Genomic DNA, 22,050 nt, shown 5'->3' on the forward strand with positions numbered 1-22,050 from the left:
TGAATGGGTTCTTGCAACAAGATAATGTGCCACGTCATAAGGCCAGAATTGTACAGGACTGGTTCCAGGAAAATCAGAGTGAATTCAGAATTCTTCAATGGCCTCCTCAGTCACTAGATTTCAATCCAGTTCAACACTCACTTGTAGGATATGATGGAATGAGCTCTTCAGAGTAGAAATCTTCAACCATCAAGTGTGCAACAACTGTAGAAAGCAATTGAGTCAACATGGACAGCATCCCTGTGGCACACTTTTGATACTTTGTTGAATCAGCCCATTCTCGAGGACCAAAAGGGAACCTGCTTGCTGTTAGGTTGGTGTAACCCGTAAAGTGGCCACTCCACGTATAAATTATATGCCCTTTTTTATAGTTAAATACTTATTAATAGATGTTAGCATTCTTGTCTCATAAACTAGTTACTAAAGAGCAGCTTGATTTCTTGGCTTGTTATGTTTTGAGATCCTCAAGGTTTGGCAAAGCAGATAAAGTAAAGTAGTCGTAGTAGTGGCATGTGATGCAAGAAAGCAGTGTATGAGCTTATACAGCATCAGCCAAAAAAAAAAAAAAAAATTCACAACCATTCCCTCTAAATGTTTGTCAAGTTCCTCCTTAAATTTATTTAACCTATCAACTTCCACAACGACAGATGGAAGTTTGTTCCAACAATTAAATACCCGCTGGCTAAAGGCAAATTTCCACACAGCTATTCTACATCTATCTCCTTAATTTGAATCTACATAATATCGGTGTAGATACACCATAGACAACTCTTAAGAAACTACGAAGTATTGTAATAGGCATCATTTGCTCTGTTTAATTTGAATTTATGCCCCCTTAGGTTCGTAATCTGAACAAGTGGAAGAATCCCATCAGAATACAGTGTGCTCAACCCATTCAAGGCCTTATACACCTCAATCAGATCACAGCGCAGGGGCCTAGACTCCAGCCTTTGCAATTTGTAGAACTTAAGCCTCTCTTGGTAAGAGGATCCCTTCATTCCCCTCACCAGTCTTGCTGCCCTTCTCTGTACACGCTCAAGCAAATCTACATCCTTCCTAAAACGAGGCCTCCAGACCTGTAGGCGCCTCTGTAGCCAGGTGGGAAGGAGCAGCAGTGTGTAGCACACTCTTCTTGATTAGACCCGGGTTCGAGCTCGTCACCACCAAATATGGAGGATGCGGAAAGGTAAGGGAATGACCATTGCCTTATACAGAGGGGCAATCGCCTCTTTTTCCCTGCTAGCAAAATTCCTATATATCATTGACAAAACCCTATGACCTGCCCTGGCAGCCTGTCTGCATTGCTCAGAAAACTTCATATCTGACTGCACAATTACTCCCAGGTCTTTTTCATTTTCTACTACTGTAAGTGTAGAACCACACAGTTGGTATGTTTCTCTGGGGTTACTTATACCCATATGCAGTACTTTGCATTTGTCAATGTTAAATTTCAGTTGCCACTTCTCAGCCCATCTGCCCAAAATTTTCTGGATCCTGTTGCAGTAGCACACTGCCATTACTGTCATTAAAAACCTATTCTACATTTGTCTTTCCTTAATTTTAATTTATGCCCCCTTAGGTTCGTAATCTGAACAAGTGGAAGAATCCCATCAGAATTCAGTGTGCTCAGTCCATTCAAGGCCAGATACACCTCAAACAGATCACCACGCAGGTGCCTAGTCTCCATCCATTGCAATTTGCAGAACTTAAGCCTTTCTTCATAAGTGCACTTCTTTGTTCCTCTCACCAATCTTGTTGCCCTTCTCTGTACTCTAGCAACTCTACATCTTTCCTAAATGAGGCCTCCAGACCTGTATACAGTACTCAAGGTGTGGCCTGACAATTGCCTTTTACAAAGGGATAATCACCTCCTTGTCTCTGCTAGCAAAATTCCTTTTTTTCATTGACAAAACTGCATGACCTGCCCTGGCAGCCTGTCTGCATTGCTCAGAAAACTTCATATCGGACTGCACAATTACTCCCAGGTCTTTTTCATTTTCTACCACTTTAAGTGTAGTACCACACAGTTGGTACGTTTCTCTGGGGTTACTTTTACCCATATGCAATACTTTGCATTTGTCAAGGTTAAACTTCAATTGGCACTTCTCAGCCCATCTGCCCAAATTTTCTAGAACCTGTGTGCAGCAGCACACTGCCATTACTGTCATTAACAACCCTGCCAACCTTTGTATCATCTGCAAACTTTGACACTAAGCCCGATATACCTTCATCAATATCATTGATAAATATACAAAACAACAGTGGTCCCAACACCGAACCCTGTAGGACTCCACTAATAACATTAGTCCACGAAGAGCAGCACCCATTGATTACCAACCTCTGTCTTTTATCCATTGTGGCAACTTATCCTTAATACCATTCTTCTCCAATTTGTACAGTAGTCCTCCATGCACAATAGTGTCAAAAGCATTCCTGAAATCCAAGTATATGACATCAAAATTATTTTTTGCATCCAGTTCCTTTGTAACCACATAATAATACCCAATCAAATTTGTCAGACAAGACTTTCCCTTAACAAACCCATGCTGTGTCTGAATTATTGCTGCCGTCTTGTCTAGATGATCCTGCAATGCATCTTTAACCAGTGACTCCATTATTGTCCCTGGAACAGAAGTTAAACTAACTGGTCTGTAATTACTCGTGTCACCCTTCGATCCCCCTTTGTGAATTAGAGATACATTTGCACACCTCCAGTCCGTGTGGACCTCCCCTGAGTCCAAAGATTCTCTCATAATTATGGCTTAATGTTTGCTTACTTCCTTTGTTGCCTCCTTTAATATAACTGGATATAAGAAAGGCACCTGGGGTGGATCCCATCCATCCCAGGTGCCTTTCTTATGTTTAACTTCAACAATTTTTCCTCCACTTTGTTCTCAGTTATTACAAAATCATTAAGCACCCTGGTACATTTTCAAACCTTAATAACACCTCATGTGTGAATGTCAACGCAAAATACTCATTCGGTTTGTTTGCTGTCTGAGCAGGATCATCAACAGTCGAACCATTGATATCAAGTGGACCAATCAGATTCATCCTTTTCCTTTTAGAGTTTATATAAGTAAAGAAATCCTTGCTGTTTTTCTTAGCCTTCCCTGGCAAAGATTTCTCATAATGCCTGCCTAACCTCCTTTGTGACTAGATTACAGACTAGCTTATATCTGCCATAGGCTTCTGTGTCGCCTGATAATTTATATGCATCTCATGCATTTTTCTTCTCTGTCAAGAGTCTCATTAGTTCATTTGATAACCATTTAGGCCCGAACCTTAAACAATATTTCTTAATATGTGTGAAACTTTTAGTAGCTTCCACGATTAATTACTTGAATGCTTCCCACTTAGAATTTGCTGTTGGTAACATCATCAGTTGATCTCATTGTACAGAATTTAAAAACTGTCGGAGACCACTATAGTTACCTTTATGGAAGCAAAAATACTTTCCTTTACCACTGATGGTAATTATATCTTTAAGTAAATCCCACATCAGTACACTGTGATCTGCCACCTATTGGTTCCTTTATCTGCAAATTTTTAATACACGAATGATCACTCCTGATAACCAGCTCAAGAATATTACCCTCTCTGGTTGCCTCTCGAACATGCTGCTGCAGAAAACAATCATCCAATAAATACACAAAAGTCTTACTAGTGTGTGAGTGACCAAGCACAAGTTCCAGTCAATATCTTGGAAGTTAAAATCCCCCATTATAAAACATTCTGATAAGTAAAGTTTATTAAAGTTAAAAGGTATGAAAAATAACTTCTGCACTACATTAATTGGGTGCATTTGAGATTACAGTATATTTTGAATGCCACCTAGGCAAAGAAGCTTATCTGCAAATTTTAATAGGGGTGCAGAGGGTTCTTCAGGTAATTTGACTACAAAAATGTCCAACTTCCAGAAGTAGTCATTAAGAAATGTAAGCGTCACGTATAGACAAGTTTAACATTAAACATTCATCTTTGGTGGTTTTTAACTAGCTTACCACAAATTTAATTGTTACTCCTAGCTTTCATATTTTACCTTTTAATTTTCATTCTAGTGCCAATGGTGGTAACATGTAATTACCTCTATGCTATCACAATGTCAACAGGAATGCCATTGTACCAGATCTAACAGCATTAAAACTTCAGCTTATGTAGTGTAATAAACATCATTTATATTTTTGAATGCAAGTGAAAGAAATTTTATGCCTAGAATTCTAATAACAACATATAATTAATCATTCATTTTGTGCTGCACCATAGTTCAAAACAAGTATACAAGAAAATTCCAGTTATCTGAAATATTAATTATCAAATATTTCAATTTTTAAATTTTCCCAGATTTTACTGAAAGAAGAGTGGTTTGTTTAATATTCAACTGTAAGAAACAAAACTATAATATGAATATAATAAAACCAGGTTCCACTTACGTAATACAAGCAGTTCTCACCTTACGAGTTCCTGGGTTTACGAGTTTTTTTTTTTTCAAGTATCAAGTATCAACAAAATCGAAAATATGAACATTAATTGCAAAAAAATGAATGTTAAACATTCATAAATACCGCATTTCAAACCATGCGCATAGTTATACAATACAGTGTACTCCACTTTACGATATTAATCTGTTACCATCGTATACCGTAATGTGAACCCAATAACACATTGTTTTTTGGTAATTCATTCCACAACCTCGGAAGTTCAAATTTTCGCTATATAACTCTAAAAGGTCATTTTTATGATGTAAATTGTATTAGTTACCAATTCAAATCATTAAATGCACTACACTTTTATCATTATCGTTTTATCCGAACTGGAATTTGGGGAGTACAATGTGTACAGAAAGGATAGACAGGACAGGACAAGAAGGGAGGAGGGGTTATGCTGTTAGTTAAGAAACACATAAAATCTAAGGAAGTGCATCCAATTGATTTTGGTGGGCAATGCAATGTTGAGTCTGTTTGGTGTGACATAAGCACTGGGAGAGAAAAAATGAGAGTAGGTGTGTGTGTTATAGGCCTAATGAATCTGATGAGTATAATGAGCAGTTGTGCAGAGAAAGAGAGTGGGCCAGTAAATGAGAGTATCTTATAATGGGGGATTTTAATTTCCCGAATATTGACTGGAATTTGTGGGTTGGTCACTCACACACTAGCAAGGCTCTTGTGGATTTATTCGATGATTGTTTTCTACAGCAGCATGTTTGGGAGGTAACTGGAGGGAGTAATACTCTTGATCTGATTATCAGTAATGATTCTTCAGGCATCAAGAATCTGCAGATAAAGGAACCACAAGGTGGCAGTGATCACAGTGTGCTGAAGTGGGATTTACTCAGAGGTAACTACCATCAAGGGTAAAGGGAAGGGTTTTGGCTTTCGTAAAGGTGACTACGGTGGTCAGAGACAGTATTTAAATTCCATACGGTGGAACCATCTGATGATGTTACCAACAGCAAGTTCAAAATGGAAAGCATTGAAAGAATTAATCTTGGAAGCTACTAGGCTTTTCATACCAACAAAGAAATATTGTTCAAGATTTAGGCCTAAATAGATGTCAGATGAACTAATTAGACATGTGACAGAGAAGAAAAATGCATGGTATACAAAAATTTGTACATATAAATTAACATGTGACACAGAAGCCTATGATAGATAATAAGTTGGTCTGTAACCAAGTTACAAAGGAGGTTAGGCAGGCGAAGGCAGATTACGAGAAATCTTTGGTAAGGGATGCAAAGAAAAACAGCAAAGAGTTCTTTACTTATGTAAACTCTAGAAGGAAGGGGATGAATCAGATAGGTCCACTTGATATTGATGGTTCAACTGTTAATGATCCTGCTCAGGTAGCTAACAAACTAAATGAATATTTTGCATTGACATGCACACATGAGGAGTTATTCAGCGAGGGGAATGCCAGAGGTGTATTCAACTCTGACAGTATGCTAAATAATCTTAGATGCATTTAGGGCTAAAGCCTCAAGCTGCGACCAAATTTAGACTATGTATATATTAAGTGCAATAGCATCATTAATACACAGCCATTTCTGAATAAACAGAATATTTATAAGACGGCATCGTTTTAAGTTATATCTCATATTGTGAATACCTTCACAACGAGTTGCCATGATATTGCACTACTTCGAATAAGTAACGCTTCACCAAAGGAGAAGACTAATGTTACTTATTCTCAGATAGGTACCACCACCCAGACGGCACTATTTCCAGGCTAATTTGTATTTGTGTGGGATAATAACTCGACTATCCACTTGTCCCTATTAGACTTAGAAAAGCAAAAAGGTAGAGGGAAAGTAATAGTAGGAGTGGAAGAGGAAAATAAACGGTGTAGAAGAATGAAAAGGACAGTAACGCCTTCAACTCACACCACTCAAAAACTCAAACTCCTCGAATAGGCAACGCTTCCCCACTGGGGAAGACTGTTGTTACCTATTCTTGGAAACTCCGGACGTCATCAGGCTGGTGCCGTTTCAGGTCTATTCGTTGGGTGGTAGGTACCCAAGTGATGCAGTGATGGCAAAACAGTTATGAAGTATAACTCCACAATATGAGAGATGCCTGATGGTATATGATGTATTTAGACTGAGATGTATTTAGGGCTCAAGCTTCAAGCTGCGAGCAAATTTAGACTAGGTATATATTAAGTGCAATAGCATCATTAATACACAGCCATTTCTGAATAAACAGAATATTTAAAAGGCATCTCTCATATTGTGGAATTATACTTCATAACTGTTTTGACATCATTGCATCACTTGGGTATCTACCCATTCACCGAAGAAGGGCCAAATATCCCTGAAACAGTGCCGTCTGGGTCGTGATACCTATCTGAGAATAAGTAACATTAGTCTTCTCCTTAGGTGAAGCATTACTTATTCGAAGTAGTGCAATATCATGTCAACTCGTTGTGAAGGTATTCACAATATGAGATATAACTTAAAACGATGCCGCCTTATAAATATTCTTTTTATTCAGAAATGGCTGTGTATTAATGATGCTAATTGCACTTAATATATACCTAGTCTAAATTTGCTCGCAGCTTGAGGCTTTAGCCCTAAATGCATCATAGTCTAAATACATCATATACCATCAGGCATCTCTCATATTGTGGAGTTATAGTTCATAACTGTTTTGCCATCATTGCATCACTTGGGTACCTACCCACCCACTGAAGAAGGGCCAAATAGCCCTGAAACGGCAATAGGGGGTGCCTGATGATGTCCAGAGTTTCCAAGAATAGATAACAACAGTCTTCCCTACTGGAGAAGCGTTGCCTATTTGAGGAGTTTTTGAGTGGTGTGAGTTGAAGGAGTTACTGTCCCTTTCATTCTTCTGCACTGTTTCTTTTCCTCTTCCACTCCTACTATTACTTTCCCTCTACTTTTTTGCTTTTCTAAGTCTAATAGGGACAAGTGGATAGTCGAGTTATTATCCCACACATATACAAAATAGCCCTAAAACGGTGCCGTCTGAGTGGTGGTGGTGGTACCTATCTGAGAATAAGTAACATTACTCTTCTCCTGATGTCTGGAGTTTCCAAGAATAGGTAACAACAGTCTTCCCCACTGGGGAAGCGTTGCCTATTTGAGGAGTTTCTGAGTGGTGTGAGGTGGAGTTACTGTCCCTTTCATTCTTCTACACCGTTTCTTTTCCTCTTCCACTCCTACTATTACTTTCCCTCTACTTTTTTGCTTTTCTAAGGTGAAGCGTTACTTATTCGAAGTAGTGCAATATCATGGCAACTCGTTGTGAAGGTATTCAAAATATGAGATATAACTTAAAACGATGCTGCCTTATAAATATTCTTTTTATTCAGAAATGGCTGTGTATTAATGATGTTATTGCACTTAATATATATACATAGCCTAGATAATCTTGTAATAACTGAGAGTAAAGTGGAGGAGAAGTTGTTGAAGATAAACACAAGAAAGGCACCTGGGGTGGATTGAATCTATCCAGTTATATTAAAGGAGGCATTAAAGCAAGAAAGCAAACCCTTAGACATAATTATGAGAGCTTCCCTGGACTCAAGGGAGGTACCCATGGACTGGAGATGTGCAAATGTGACCCCAATCCACAAATGAGGATCAAAAGGAGATGCAGGTAACTACAGACCTGTTAGTTTAACTTCTGTTCCACGAAAATTAATAGAGGCACTGGTTAAAGAAGCATAGCAGGACTAGACAAGACTTCAGTTATAGCTCGGACACAGAATGGATTTGTTAAGGGGAAGTCTTGTCTGACTAATTTGATTGGATACTATGATGTAGTCACAAAGGAACTGGAAGCAAAAATTTTGATATCATATATTTAGATTTTAGAAAAGCCTTTAATACTGTTGCACATGGAAGACTGCTGCCCAAATTGGAGCAGTGTGACATTGGAGGCAAATTGCTGCTATGGATTAAGGGATGGTTGAGTGGGAGAAGACAGAGAATGGTAATCAATGGACACTGCTCTTTGTGGACTAATGTTATTAGTGGAGTCCCTCAGGGTTCAGTGTTGGGTCCATTGTTGTTTTCTGTATTTATAAATGATATTGATGATGATATATCAGGCTTAATGTCCAAGTTTGCAGACGATACGAAGGATGATGGGGTTGTTAATGACACTAATGACAGTACACTGCTGCAACAGGATCTAGAAAAGTTGAGCAGATGGGCTGAGAGGTGGCGAATGAAGTTTTTAACATGGACAAATGTAAAGTACTACATATGGGAAGCAGTAATCCCAGGGTAATGTATCAACTCTGTGGTACCACACTGACAGTGGTAGAGAATGAAAAGGAACTGGGAGTAATTGTGCAGGTAGATATGAAGTTTTCTGAGCAATGCAGACGGTCTGCAAGAGTAGCTTGTGGTGTTTTGTCAATGATATACAGGAATTTTTTTAGCCGGGATAAGGAGGTGATTATCCCCTTGTATAGGGCAATGGTCAGACCACACCTTGAGTACTGTATACAGGTCTGGAGGCCTCATTTTAAGAAAGATGTAGAGCTGTTGGAACGAGTACAGAGAAAGGCAACAAGATTAGTGAATGGAACAAAGGTTGTTGTGCTCTTACGAAGAAAGGCCTAAGTTTTTGCAAATTACATGTCTGGAGACTGGGCAACTGCGAGGTGATCTGATTAAGGTGTATAAAGACTTGAATGATTTGAGCTTGCTCAATGCTGATGGGATTTTTTTCTCTTGCTCAGAATAATCGCCTGAGAGGGCATAAATTCAAATTGAGGAAAGACTGTTGTAGGATAGATGTGCGGAAGTTTACCTTTAGCCAGCGGGTGGTTGATTGCTGGAACAAACTTCCATCTGTCATTGTAGAAGTTGATAGTTTAAATAGACTCAAGGCAGAACTTGGCAAACATTTGGGGAGAGTGGATGGGTGAAATAAGTGTTTTCTTTTTGGCTGATGCTATATAAGCTTGCTTTCTTGCATCATGTGCCTTTCCTAATGCTAATGCTAATTATCATATGTTATAAGAACCAATTTTGAATGACTTGTGTGATATTTTTCTAAAGCACTTTTCTGGAGGTCACTACCATAAAACAATAAAAACAATTTGCACTTTCCGGTTTATTGGGCTTTTCTGTTACTGCAAGCAATTATAAACGGGTAGTAAACTCGATGTTATCGCATTTGTGAAAATACCGATAGCTGGAATTGTGTGGCTTTTTACGTTATTATGGTGAAATGTGTTTGCCCTTTATTGAAATTTTCAAACTTCGTAAACTTGTTACTCTGCGAAAATCGTGTTAGTTGAAATTTGTGCGTTCCGTTAAAAAATACTTATGCATGCTGTTGAAATTTATAAAGAAAAGGGAAGATTATCTTGGAAATAAACACCTCTTGAAGCATTTCTGAAGAAGATGACTTCTTGTGCAACAAACCGAGTGGCAAGCCAATAATGAGTGATAAACGAGTGTGCATTTAGTCGATGATGATGATGTAGAATAAACATTCTTTAACATTTGTAAGTCATAAATAATTTCTCTATTATTATAATTTGCTTGATTTTACAGGCTACGTTTTCATTTCTTTGGATAAATCAATCATTGTTTAAACAAACTAATTAGCTAACTAATTTCATTGTTGATAATGTAACTACTATTTTTAACATTATTCTATGGGAAATAAATTCCCGCTTTATGGGAGTGCGTGCTAGGAACGAATTAACTCGTAAAATTGAGAACTACCTGTACATAATTGAAGCAAATAAGAGTAAATTTCATTCAATTACTTTTGTATAATAACACCCACACTAATATGATGTATAAAAACATTGTTTAAAAATTTTTAAAAATCAGAATTCACCATTGCATAGTATTATATAATAGTCAATTTGTAGACATTTTTTTGAAACAGAATTTTTGTGTGTGACATCAGCATGGCTGCTGGTATAGCAATTTTATGGATAATTATACAGGCTGTTTAGTTTTTTTCACTGACCTGTCAGTGTTCTTAGTTTTTTTGGTATACCTCATTGTTTAAATTGTTATTTAAATAGTTTCCTCAGTTTAACTTTCCATAAACAGATTTTCTCTGTACAGCTCAGTGAATGCTATTACAAATTCTTTGGCCATTTTAAGCAATGTAGATAAAGCATGAACTACACATTATGTTTAGATTGTTTTTTGTAACAATCCAAGTTAGCACCTTTTGAGGGATGAGAAAAGAGATTCATCATTAAATACTAATCCAGATCAGACTGGAATTGAAAATGAAGAGAAGAAGGATGACTATGGTGAATATGTACCACTGAAATCAAAAGCCAGTGAAGTGATTACTACTCTTCAAATTGTCCTGTATGGGCCAAATCGTAAGGAGAATTGAATGTGAACAAGTTGATGTGTTTGACAAAAGTATCAAATCTTGCAGTGGAAAAAGTGGCTGACATCATTCAAGTAACAAAATGTTGGTAATTATTTTAAACCTGTAAGCACATACAGTACATGATGTGTAAATTGTAAATGCTAATTACTGTAATTTTCTCCCATTAGATATTTTCCTGCTTATTGTTTATAATCTAGATAGATTACATTTAAAATAGATTATCCAAAAAAATCAACTATCTGAAATATCTTCATTCTCAATTGTTTCAAATAACTGGATTCTACTCTACTTGTGTGCATATCATATGATAAAGTCTGTATAACAAATCTATTATATTTACAAATAACATAAACAAGTTTAAAATTTTCCAATTTAACAGAAATTAAAAGGAGAGAAAAAAAATCTACATTAGATTTCAATCCTAGGTGGATCCTTACTTCTGAAGTTAAAAATGGTTTTTAATGTTTCCACATTCAAATAAGTAATCTGTTGCTGTGCTTTTTCTTATTATATAATATTATTATAAATTAAGGACTGAATGTAAAGTTGATTGATTTTTTTCTTCTATTTTTCATTTCATTTAGGAGAAGCAAATAAGCAAATTAGTGACTATAAGTTTAAATTAAAGAAGGCAGAACAAGAGATAACTACTCTGCAGAGCAATGTAAGTTACTGTTTATATCTCTCTCTAATATAATTTAAATTATATGTTAATTTTATTGTATGTTTTTAGGTTGTGAATATCTGAAGAATGCAACTGCTTGCTATTTTCTGAATTTATTTGTAATGATTGCATGAAAGTGAAACGAGTGTTCGTGAAAGCATGGTGTGGTTTTAATTGCATCTGTCATAAATCCTGACAACTTATACAGCCTTCACCAAAGCTAAGGAAGTAGAGGATACAAAGTCAATGATAATTATTTGAGGAAAGTTCAAAAGAGAGAGCTAAGTGTAAATCTTCAAGATAGTTCTGATTTTGCAGAGCAGCTGTGCATTATTGCATAATGTTCAACAACTGCTGAACATTATGGTAGTGCTGGCATCTTTGACAGCTGATGTGCTATGTAACCAATCTTCACAGCCTTTATCTGAAAACAGTTTAAAAATTGTGGCTTTAGAAGAATTGCACAGGCTTCCCGTGTAATATGTTACAGCTATCAACAGCCTAGATATATTTTTTGGAACTCCCTCAATCCACCTGACAAAGTTAGTTTGGATGGAGCACGAAACATCAGTTGCCAGCCAATCCTTAACTTGAATAGCTTCCTGTTTCTGAGTACATGGTAATCAAAGATCTTTCTCGGATAAAACAAAGCAGTGATTCTCAGTTTGAGATTGTGTCCTAAATAAAGTTGATGCTGATGGTCTTTTAACAACGTTGACTGCCAAGCTAGTTTAAGAAAAAAAATTCCCCAGGGCCAAAAAATATTTAGTAAATAATTTGATTAGTAATTCTAAAATAAATATTGTAATTGCAGTGTTATGCCATTTTTTTCCCTTAAAATATCAAAAAAAGAGACTTTTTTTTGTATCGCTTATATATGGCCGATGTGGCTCAGTAGGTTACTTTATTTCTCGAGAAGCCATGTTGGCCACGTGTGACGCTATTACAGCATACATACAATAAACTCGAATGTCACAATGAGTTTGTCAGTATTGTTAGAGATTTTGTGAAAACAAGTTCGTTAGGGTACTGTATTATCCCCATTATTAATGTGTTGTGTTTTCCGCAAGTTTGTACATTGATATTTATTAGTTAAAACAGTCCCAGCCAACCAATGGCAATCCCGCTCGCAAGTTTGTACAAGTGTATTGTAAAAAAAGAAAAAAAATCTAAAAAGCAATGGCTAAAAGAAGAGGAACTGAGAGAAATCGCTTAAAATCTTAGTAGTAGTAGTTCTGAAGATGAAGATATCGACTCTGTTGATTCGGTAAAAGATCCTGACTGGGCTATTTCTTCGAATGAAGAAGGAGATACCGAAATACCGGAAAATCTTGAAGAAGTATTTCAAGACTGGATGGCAGAAGAAAACACTGATGAGCAATTTGAAAAGACCAAGGAACCTGAGATTGAAGCGACTGAATATGAAGGATGCCAAAAAAGATTTTATTTTACAGGCAAATTGAGACTGCAAATAGACGTATCAAGAAACATTACTCATCTTGAGGCATTTTCATTATTTTTTGATGAAGAAGTAATAAATCTTATTGTAACAGAAGCAAACAGATATGCCGAATAGAAAATTCAGAGTACCCAAGCTTCACGGCAGTCATCTAAAAAAGTGGGTTCCAACAACTGCTGATGAGATAAGAAAGTTTTTCAGGCTTCTTATGTGGATGGGACTAGTTAGATTGGGGAGTATTGCATCTTACTGGTCAACCAAACCTATCTTTAAGAATAACTTAGTAACAAAAATTATGTCTCAGAACAGATTTGAATTGTTGTGCTTCATTCACTTTTCAGCCAATGAAACTGCTATTCCAAGGGACAGGCTCAGTAAGATACAACACCTGATAGATGTTTTGCAGCTGAAATATCAAAAAATATTTTTCCCCAACCAAGATTTCGTCATTGACGAAACTCTTTTTCTTTGGAGGGACAGGCCGATATTCCGACAATATATACCCAAATAAAGCACACAGATATGGAATCAAGCTGTTCAAGTTATATTCCACTGAAGGATATACCTGATCAAGAAAGATCTATTCGGGTAAATCTGAAAATTATATAAAATCTGTAGGTTTAGCTGCAAAGGTCTGTGAAGAGTTATTGCAAGGACTTCTAAATTCGCAGCTTGTACAGACAGTCCTCGTATAGCACGATAGTTGTAGTCCTAGAAACCCTCATGCAATGCAAAATCGTGCAATATAAACAACAGGCCCTGTGGGAAAAATAGGGTTAGGTGCCGACCACCCAAGGTTGAACACGCATTTGTAACCAAAACATTACCAAACACAATAAATAATCGTAATAAAATACTTACGTATTTTATTATGACTATTACATAATAAAATATTGCTAATGCTTTTGCTTCTATCGTAAGCAAACTTGTTTTTTGTTTGATTTTTCAATCCAAACAGATGACAGCCATTCCATCTCTTCCAGTTCTTTGTGTCTTGATCTAGTGGATTTTAATTACACATTGAGTTGTTCCTGCTATAAAAATTTTTTATTTTCTCTGCATTCTTTGTAATTCTCGGCGTTGCCTCATTTAGGCTTGTAGCATGTGCAATATCACATTGTCTTTCATTTCACTCAAAGTGTTTCACAATTTCATATTTTTTCTCTATTGAGAGAGGTGGACTGGCCATAAGAATTACCGGGGAAACCCCGGTGTGCTGGAGGCCGGTGTGATTTTGGCCATAAACGCTAGTATGAGGCCACTACAAATTTTCCCAGGTAAGAATTTTTGACCCAGTTCGCCTCTGTTTATCGATATTTCTTTTCTTTTACTCTCTGAATCTATAGTGTCTTCACCAGGATTCTTCCTTTTCACACCTTTTAAGTATTTTACTCATTTTTAGGGAATAAAGCACAATTACAAAATGAGGACGCATGCTTGATACATATAAACAAAGCTGCGCGCGTGTAGCAACTGAATAAACAACACCATAAAGGCAGAGATACACTATTCACACCTCACATTTTACTGTTCTTTCAAATCCTGTATTTTGAGTGTAGTTTTTTTATTTTTGTGTTTCCCCCCCCCACCTTCCAGAAGTACAACTTCTTCATTACAGATTACTTAGATGACTGGAATATGGCAATTATTATTATTAGTAGTAGTAGTGACATGTGATGCAAGAAAGCAAGTGTATGAGCTTATGCAGCAGCAGCCGAAAAAAAAAAAATTTACACAACCATTCCCTCTAAATGTTTGTCCAGTTCCTCCTTAAATTTATTTAACCTATCAACTTCCACAACGACAGAAGGAAGATTGTTCCAGCAATTAACTACCCGCTGGCTAAAGGCAAATTTCCGCACATCAATTCTACATTTATCTTTCCTTAATTTGAATTTATGCCCCCTTAGGTTCGTAATCTGAACAAGTGGAAGAATCCGATCAGAATTCAGTGTGCTCAGGCCATTCAAGGCCAGATACACCTCAAACAGATCACCACGCAGGTGCCTAGTCTCCATCCATTGCAATTTGCAGAACTTAAGCCTTTCTTCATAAGCGCACTCCTTTGTTCCTCTCACCAATCTTGTTGCCCTTCTCTGTACTCTAGCAACTCTACATCTTTCCTAAATGAGGCCTCCAGACCTGTCTACAGTACTCAAGGTGGCCTGACAATTGCCTTATACAAAGGGATAATCACCTCCTTGTCTCTGCTAGCAAAATTCCTATATATCATTGACAAAACTGCATGATCTGCCCTGGCAGCCTGTCTGCATTGCTCAGAAAACTTCATATCGGACTGCACAATTACTCCCAGGTCTTTTTCATTTTTTACCACCTTAAGTGTAGTACCGCACAGTTGGTACGTTTTTCTGGGGTTACTTTTACCCATATGCAATACTTTGCATTTGTCAAGGTTAAACTTCAGTTGGCACTTCTCAGCCCATCTGCCCAAATTTTCTAGAACCTGTTGCAGCAACACACTGCCATTACTGTCATTAACAACCCTGCCAACCTTTGTATCATCTGCAAACTTCGACACTAAGCCCGATATACCTTCATCAATATCATTGATAAATATACAAAACAACAGTGGCCCCAACACCGAACCCTGTGGGACTCCACTAATAACATTAGTCCACGAAGAGCAGCACCCATTGATTACCACCCTCTGTCTTCTCCCACTCAACCATCCTTTTATCCATTGTGGCAACTTATCCTTAATACCATTCTTCTCCAATTTGTACAGTAGTCCTCCATGCGCAACAGTGTCAAAAGCATTCCTGAAATCCAAGTATATGACATCAAAATTATTTTTTGCATCCAGTTCCTTTGTAACCACATAATAATACCCAATCAAATTTGTCAGACAAGACTTTCCCTTAACAAACCCATGCTGTGTCTGAATTATTGCTGCAGTCTTGTCTAGATGATCCTGCAATGCATCTTTATCCCGTAACTCCATTATTTTACCCGGAAGAGAAGTTAAGCTGACTGGTCTGTAATTACTCGTTTCACCCTTCGATCCTCCTTTGTGAATTGGGGATACATTTGCACACCTCCAGTCCATGGGGACCTCCCCTGAGTCCATGGATGCTCTCATAATTATGGCTTAATGTTTGCTTACTTCCTTTGCCACCTCCTTTAATATAACTGGATATAAGAAAGGCACCTGGGGTGGATGGAAACCACCCCAGGTGCCTTTCTTATGTTTAACTTCAACAATTTCTCATCCACTTTGCTCTCAGTTATTACAAAATCATTATGCACCTTGCTACAATTTGATAACCTTCTGGCATTTTGAAACCTTAATAACACCTCATGTGTGAATGTAGATGCAAAATACTCATTCAGTTTGTTTGCTATATGAGCAGGATCATCAACGGTCGAACCAAGTGGACCAATCAGATTCATCCTTTTCCTTTTAGAGTTTATATAAGTAAAGAAATCCTTGCTGTTTTTCTTAGCATCCTTTGCCAAAGATTTCTCATAATCTGCCTTTGCCTGCCTAACCTCATTTGTGACTTGATTACAGACTAGCTTATATCTGCCATAGGCTTCTGCGTCGCCTGATAATTTATATGCATCCCATGCATTTTTCTTCTCTGTCACGAGTCTCATTAGTTCATTTGATAACCATTTAGGTCTAAACCTTGAACAATATTTCTTAATAGGTATGAATGCTTCCCACTTAGAATTTGCTGTTGATAATATCATCAGTTGATCCCACTGTACAGAATTTAAAAACTGTCTGAGACCACTATAGTTACCTTTATGGAAGCAAAATCCCTTTCCTTTACTTAAAGGTAATTATATCTTTAAGTAAATCCCACATCAGTACACTGTGATCACTGCCACCTAGTGGTTCCTTTATCTGCAAATTCTTAATACACAAATGATCACTGCTGATAACCAGATCAAGAGTATTACCCTCTTGTTGCCTCTCGAACATGCTGCTGCAGAAAACAATCATTCAGTAAATCCACAAAAGTCTTACTAGTGTGCGAGTGACCAACCCACAAGTTCCAGTCAATATCTTGGAAGTTAAAATCCCCAATTATAAAACATTCTGATTTACTAGCCCACTTTATTTCTCTGTACAATTGTTCATTGTACTCATTTGAGTCATTAGGCTTATAACACACTCCTACTCTTATTTTTTCTTTCGCAGTGCTTATGTCACACCAAACTGACTCAACAGTGCACTGTTCATCTATATCAACTGGATGCACTTCTTTTAATTTTGTTTTTCTTAATTAACAGCATAACACTTCCTCCCTTCCTATCCTGTCTATCCTTCTGTACACATTGTACTCCACAAATTCCAATTCTGCATTCCTAATATCTGTGTGACACCACGTCTCTGATATCCCCATAATATAATATCCGCCTTTGATGTCTTGACCAACACTTCAAATTCATCAATTTCTACAGGAGCCCTTTCTTATTGAACTATTCTGACTTATTCTCAAGTATTAGTTCACTTGTCGTCTTTGGATGAAGGTTCCCAGTAAAGCCAGCAACTGTGTCTAAACCTAGAGCACGTAACACTATGTTGACACATAGATCAGGCTATACAAGTATAAAAACAGCAGATCCAAATATAAAAACAGCAGGTGAAGCAGCTCTTAGCTCACAGTTTGGGTTCAGTATACACAGAACACCACCTTAAAATGTAACCTTTGGTCTGAGATTTGGAATTGACAGTTGAACATATCTAAACCAGAATTATGACTGAGTACTATAATGCTCTCTGAGTGTCCATTTCTGAGGTCTGACTCTGGACTTTAGCAATACTTGAGTAACCTTAGCCACAACATTGAGTGCTGGTCAGTATGCCCTACTTACTTGTACCACACACTTATCAGATATAAACTTAACTGCCTCCCGCCACATGACTCAGCTAGAAAGAGTGGCTCAATCCATAATTGTGTTTTACATAGCCCTTTGTGCATTCTAAATTACACCACTGCAAAATTTGTGTAGAAGAAAACAGCCACCACCACTCCAATTATGATACTAGAATATGGAGCCTACCAGCTTATCCCATATAGTTATGTCTCTTTAACTCACAGTAAACTATAACCAGGGCTTGGCCAATGTGGTTGTAATATAGTCACCACAGGAGCTGAGAAATCTGACTTGATGATAGTATTTTAGGTTAATCTATGGTTGTCGGGTTGAACTGTCATTTCTCGTTTTATAATTTTGTGGTCTGTATCTTGCAATGATTAGCACAACTTTTGGCTAAAATTAAGGGATGTAAGCAGCTTAACAGTTTTTGGTCTTCATTTTATTCCTACTACAGTTGAGGTTCTCAAAAAAAGGAGGTCTTGACATAGAGTTTTGTATATGTGTTTTTTGCGATTGTTAATTTTTGGAAATAAGTTTAAATTTTTTACATGCAGTGAAGTGTTTCTCTTTTTTTTTTTTTTTTTTATTAAGCAGGTAACTCCATTTATTTAATATCAAAATCTCTCACTCAATAAATATGAGAAAAGTTCTCTCTCTTATCATTAGAGAGAGAGAGAGAGAGAGAGAGAGAGAGAGAGAGAGAGAGAGAGAGAGAGTGTGTGTGTGTGTGTGAAAATACTTTCTTCTTTTTTATTATTTTTCATTTTTATTTCCTTTCTTTACTTTCAGCTGTGATTTAATCAAAAAAATTGTCATAGTATTTTGGAACCTTTGAGGGCCTTAGCAATGCATTACGGCCCAATTGTATTTAATTATGCTTGTTTATGAGCTGTTCATATATTGAAACTTCATGTATTGAGATGTAAAAAGCCATGAGTTACATCTCCAGCCTTTAGTAATACCTATTTTATTTTATTTTAATAATATTAATTTTTTTGTATCCAATTTTAAATGGTTCACTTATTCCTTTTTGTATGTTTTTCCAAGGTACACGCTATAGTAGAGTTCCACAGAGGATCACCACATGCAGTAAATTTGAACTCAAAAAATATTCTTACAAACATTTTTTCTATATGCAGTGAAATATATCATCTTTCATTACAAGTAGGTAGATTTATTAAAAATCAAGATAAGCAGCATCAAAAGAATAATGAAGAAGCCAGCAAGGAAAATTTCATTTTGTTTATTTCAGAATATTTTGATGTGCAAGTGGTAGCTCACTTTTGGTGCATTTTACATTACTGCTCTTTTTGATTTTATGACATATCAGCATCCATGTCATACCAATCTATTTTATCTGTTCCTTGGACAGTTTTCATGTTGAGAGGGCTAAAAATCCTGGAATAACTTGTGGAGAGACTAGTTCCTCTCTCCTTGAGATTGGCTAACTACCATTTGAAGATGCTTTCAAGAATTTTTCCACCCTCCAACAATTAACACAGACCAAAATGAGTGACAAGTGGTGTAATCACAGTTTCTTTTTAGTAATATTTATATGGATGAGATAAAGTAAATATTGGATCTATTTTCTGAAAAGAAATACAGTGGTTAATGAAAATGTTGTTGATAAATGAGATGGAATAGTTGGTTGGAAAGGGGGGCTCTAAGTGATTGTTCATTATTATGTAATTGAATTGTTAGACACTACACTATTATATCACATGGTAGATTAATTGATTTATTATCGAAATGATACAATTTTAAAGGAATTGAACCACCCCCATTGCCAAACACTTAAACTATTTATGGCTACGTTTCAGGAACTCATTATTTCCCATCTTCAGGCCTTGGGAGATAGAATATTGTTTGAGGAATGGTCCTACAAGTTTTCAATTTGATAATGATATTTGATTATTTATGATGTATTCTAATTATGGTCTAGTCCTTTACATGTATAATGGCTGTATAATTATTACACTTTTGCGAATAATTTAATTAACTCATAAATTAATAAATATAGTTTATGAAACTCACTAGAGTTACTCTCAGAATTAGTTAGAAGGACTTAACTGTTAATGTTGATCCAGACGTGGCATCTCTTGGGGAAGACTGGGGTGGAAGGAGTGAGTTGACTGTTTATATAGGTTGGGATTGGTAGGGTGTAGCCAATGGGAGGTTGTTGCATGGCAAACCTGATAGAGTTTGGGTACAGAGATATATTATGGAGTGAGATTAGGATGGCTCTGAGAACTGGTTTTTGAGAGTACATCCATGGATATTTCTGAACTTTTTAATCTGATATGAATTATTAGATCGAATATGAAGTATTTAAAAATTGAGTGTGTTGTACTGCAATTAAAATTAATTAAATTACAATGTTTGTATAAAATTGTTATGATTATTACAATAATGATAATTATTATTGTTTATTGATTAATTGCTTATTATATTTAAGTTAAGACTTTAAAATTAAATTTTAAATCTTGACTGGGACTCCCCGGATTTTGTTTTCCATATTAAGAGGTTTGGGATCTTCTTTTGCTGAGAACTTCTTCTTCAGGATATCTATATGTAATAGGTTGTAGTAAATGTCGTAGAAGTTAGCTTCTTGTTGATTGCAGAGCTGCTGAAACATTTTATGAAGTAGGCTTCTTCGAAGGTTCTTCTGGAGCAGGATGAATCTGTTATTAGAACTATGGTGTTAGAGAAATCCAATGTGCCTCTGCAGGAAAGGGCATGTGCAACTGTTTTGGACTTTTTGATTCTGCCATGTTGAGTGTCTTGCTTATGTTCTCATATCCTTTTGTCAATCCTTTTGTATGTTTCTCTGATGTGGGTTGAGTTGCATGAGCATTGCATAAGGTACACATAAGTGACATTGGATAAGGGTGGTTCTTGCATAGAATGTGAGAATGTTAAGGGTTTTTGTTATGATGCTGCTAACTCCCAGTATGTATGGAATAATGAGATTGGTCTTAGGTTTGTCTTTCTTCTGAGGAGGTCTGAAGCCATTGTTTAGAGTTTTGTTGATGATGTTGTCTGTTAATGCTAGAGGATATTAGTTCTTTAAAGCTATTGCCTTTATAGTTTAGATTTCCTGTTCTAGTAATTCTGGTTGGCTGCAAACTTTCAGGGCTCTGTTAACATATATTCTGATGATCTATGTTGGTGGAGAAATGATTTGAGGACTTGTAGTTTAGGGTGCATTCTGTGTCTGTGGGTTAGTTAGTTAATCCTAAAAGCCCCTGTTAAAAACAACTGCTTTAACAAAATCATCTGCAACATGCAGCGGAAACTCCTTATTAGGATCATAAAAGAACTTAGGAAAAGCATTTATAACAACATGCACAATTATAAACCTTACATAGATACGCTTAATAATATCTTAACACCGAATGAAATCACACAAGCACAAAATTACGTCAACAGCAAATTAAACTTATACAAAATCAAAAGAATCAATGAAAAATTTACATCTCTTATGGAATTCCACAACCAACAACCCACTCTGAACAAAACCTCAGTTTTGTTCAGAGGTTGAAAGGGTTCTGTTGCTTAAATTAATAATTTAAGGTTTGAATGTGGTGTTGGTTGTTGTAAAAGTGTTTTGTTGTCTTCTGTTGTTCTGTGGGGTTTGAGAGAGAAGTGCAGTGTTGGCTATATCAACCTCACCACCATCAACTCTCTCAAGCAATTCAAATACTGGAAGAAGATCCAAAGGAGATTCAACATCACAAGACAGGAAGCAACAGCTATCAAGGCTCTAAAAGAAGACACATCTATTCACATAGCAAAGCAGACAAAGGCAATGCTGCAGTTATCCTAAACCTGGAGAATTACCACCAGAAAATTGATGAACACATCAGACCAAGAAACCTACAAACACATCAACGAGGACATGACAGAACTACTGGAATCTTCTGGAACAAAAGATCAACCAAGACCTGGGAATGAGTCTGTCAAAGTGACAGACTCATCCCCAACAATGTAGAACAAAAGCTCCCTCATTCTTTGCAAATATAAAAGTCCACAAGGCCCCGGGTGCCAAGCGTATTTCGAGGCCAAGCGATATTCTTGTGATATATAGAGAGCTCTTGTAAAGTGATTGAAGTTATTTCCTTTTAAGTTCCTACATTTCTATCAACAGCTTTTCTTTAAAACTAGTTCTATACTTGAAAACCACTAGTTAGAACACAGAAAGGAAACACACCTTTCTTTTTCCTATATTTCTT

General features: G+C 36.6%; 1 protein-coding gene across 2 annotated transcripts in view; it reads left to right on the forward strand.

Annotated features, from left to right (window-relative positions):
* LOC150090710 (leucine-rich repeat flightless-interacting protein 2-like) overlaps positions 1 to 22,050 on the forward strand; it is a 195,059-nt gene that overhangs the window by 155,861 nt on the left and 17,148 nt on the right. For both annotated transcript variants that reach the window (XM_090379575.1, XM_090379566.1), the window contains exon 11: positions 11,429 to 11,508. In XM_090379575.1, coding sequence (XP_090235701.1) covers positions 11,429 to 11,508 — 80 coding nt within the window. The remainder of the gene's footprint in view (positions 1 to 11,428; positions 11,509 to 22,050) is intronic.

The sequence above is a fragment of the Mastigoproctus giganteus genome, chromosome 1 (assembly GCF_048544385.1).
Source record: "Mastigoproctus giganteus isolate SK-2022 chromosome 1, ASM4854438v1, whole genome shotgun sequence".
Classification (NCBI taxonomy): Eukaryota; Metazoa; Arthropoda; class Arachnida; order Uropygi; family Thelyphonidae; genus Mastigoproctus; species Mastigoproctus giganteus.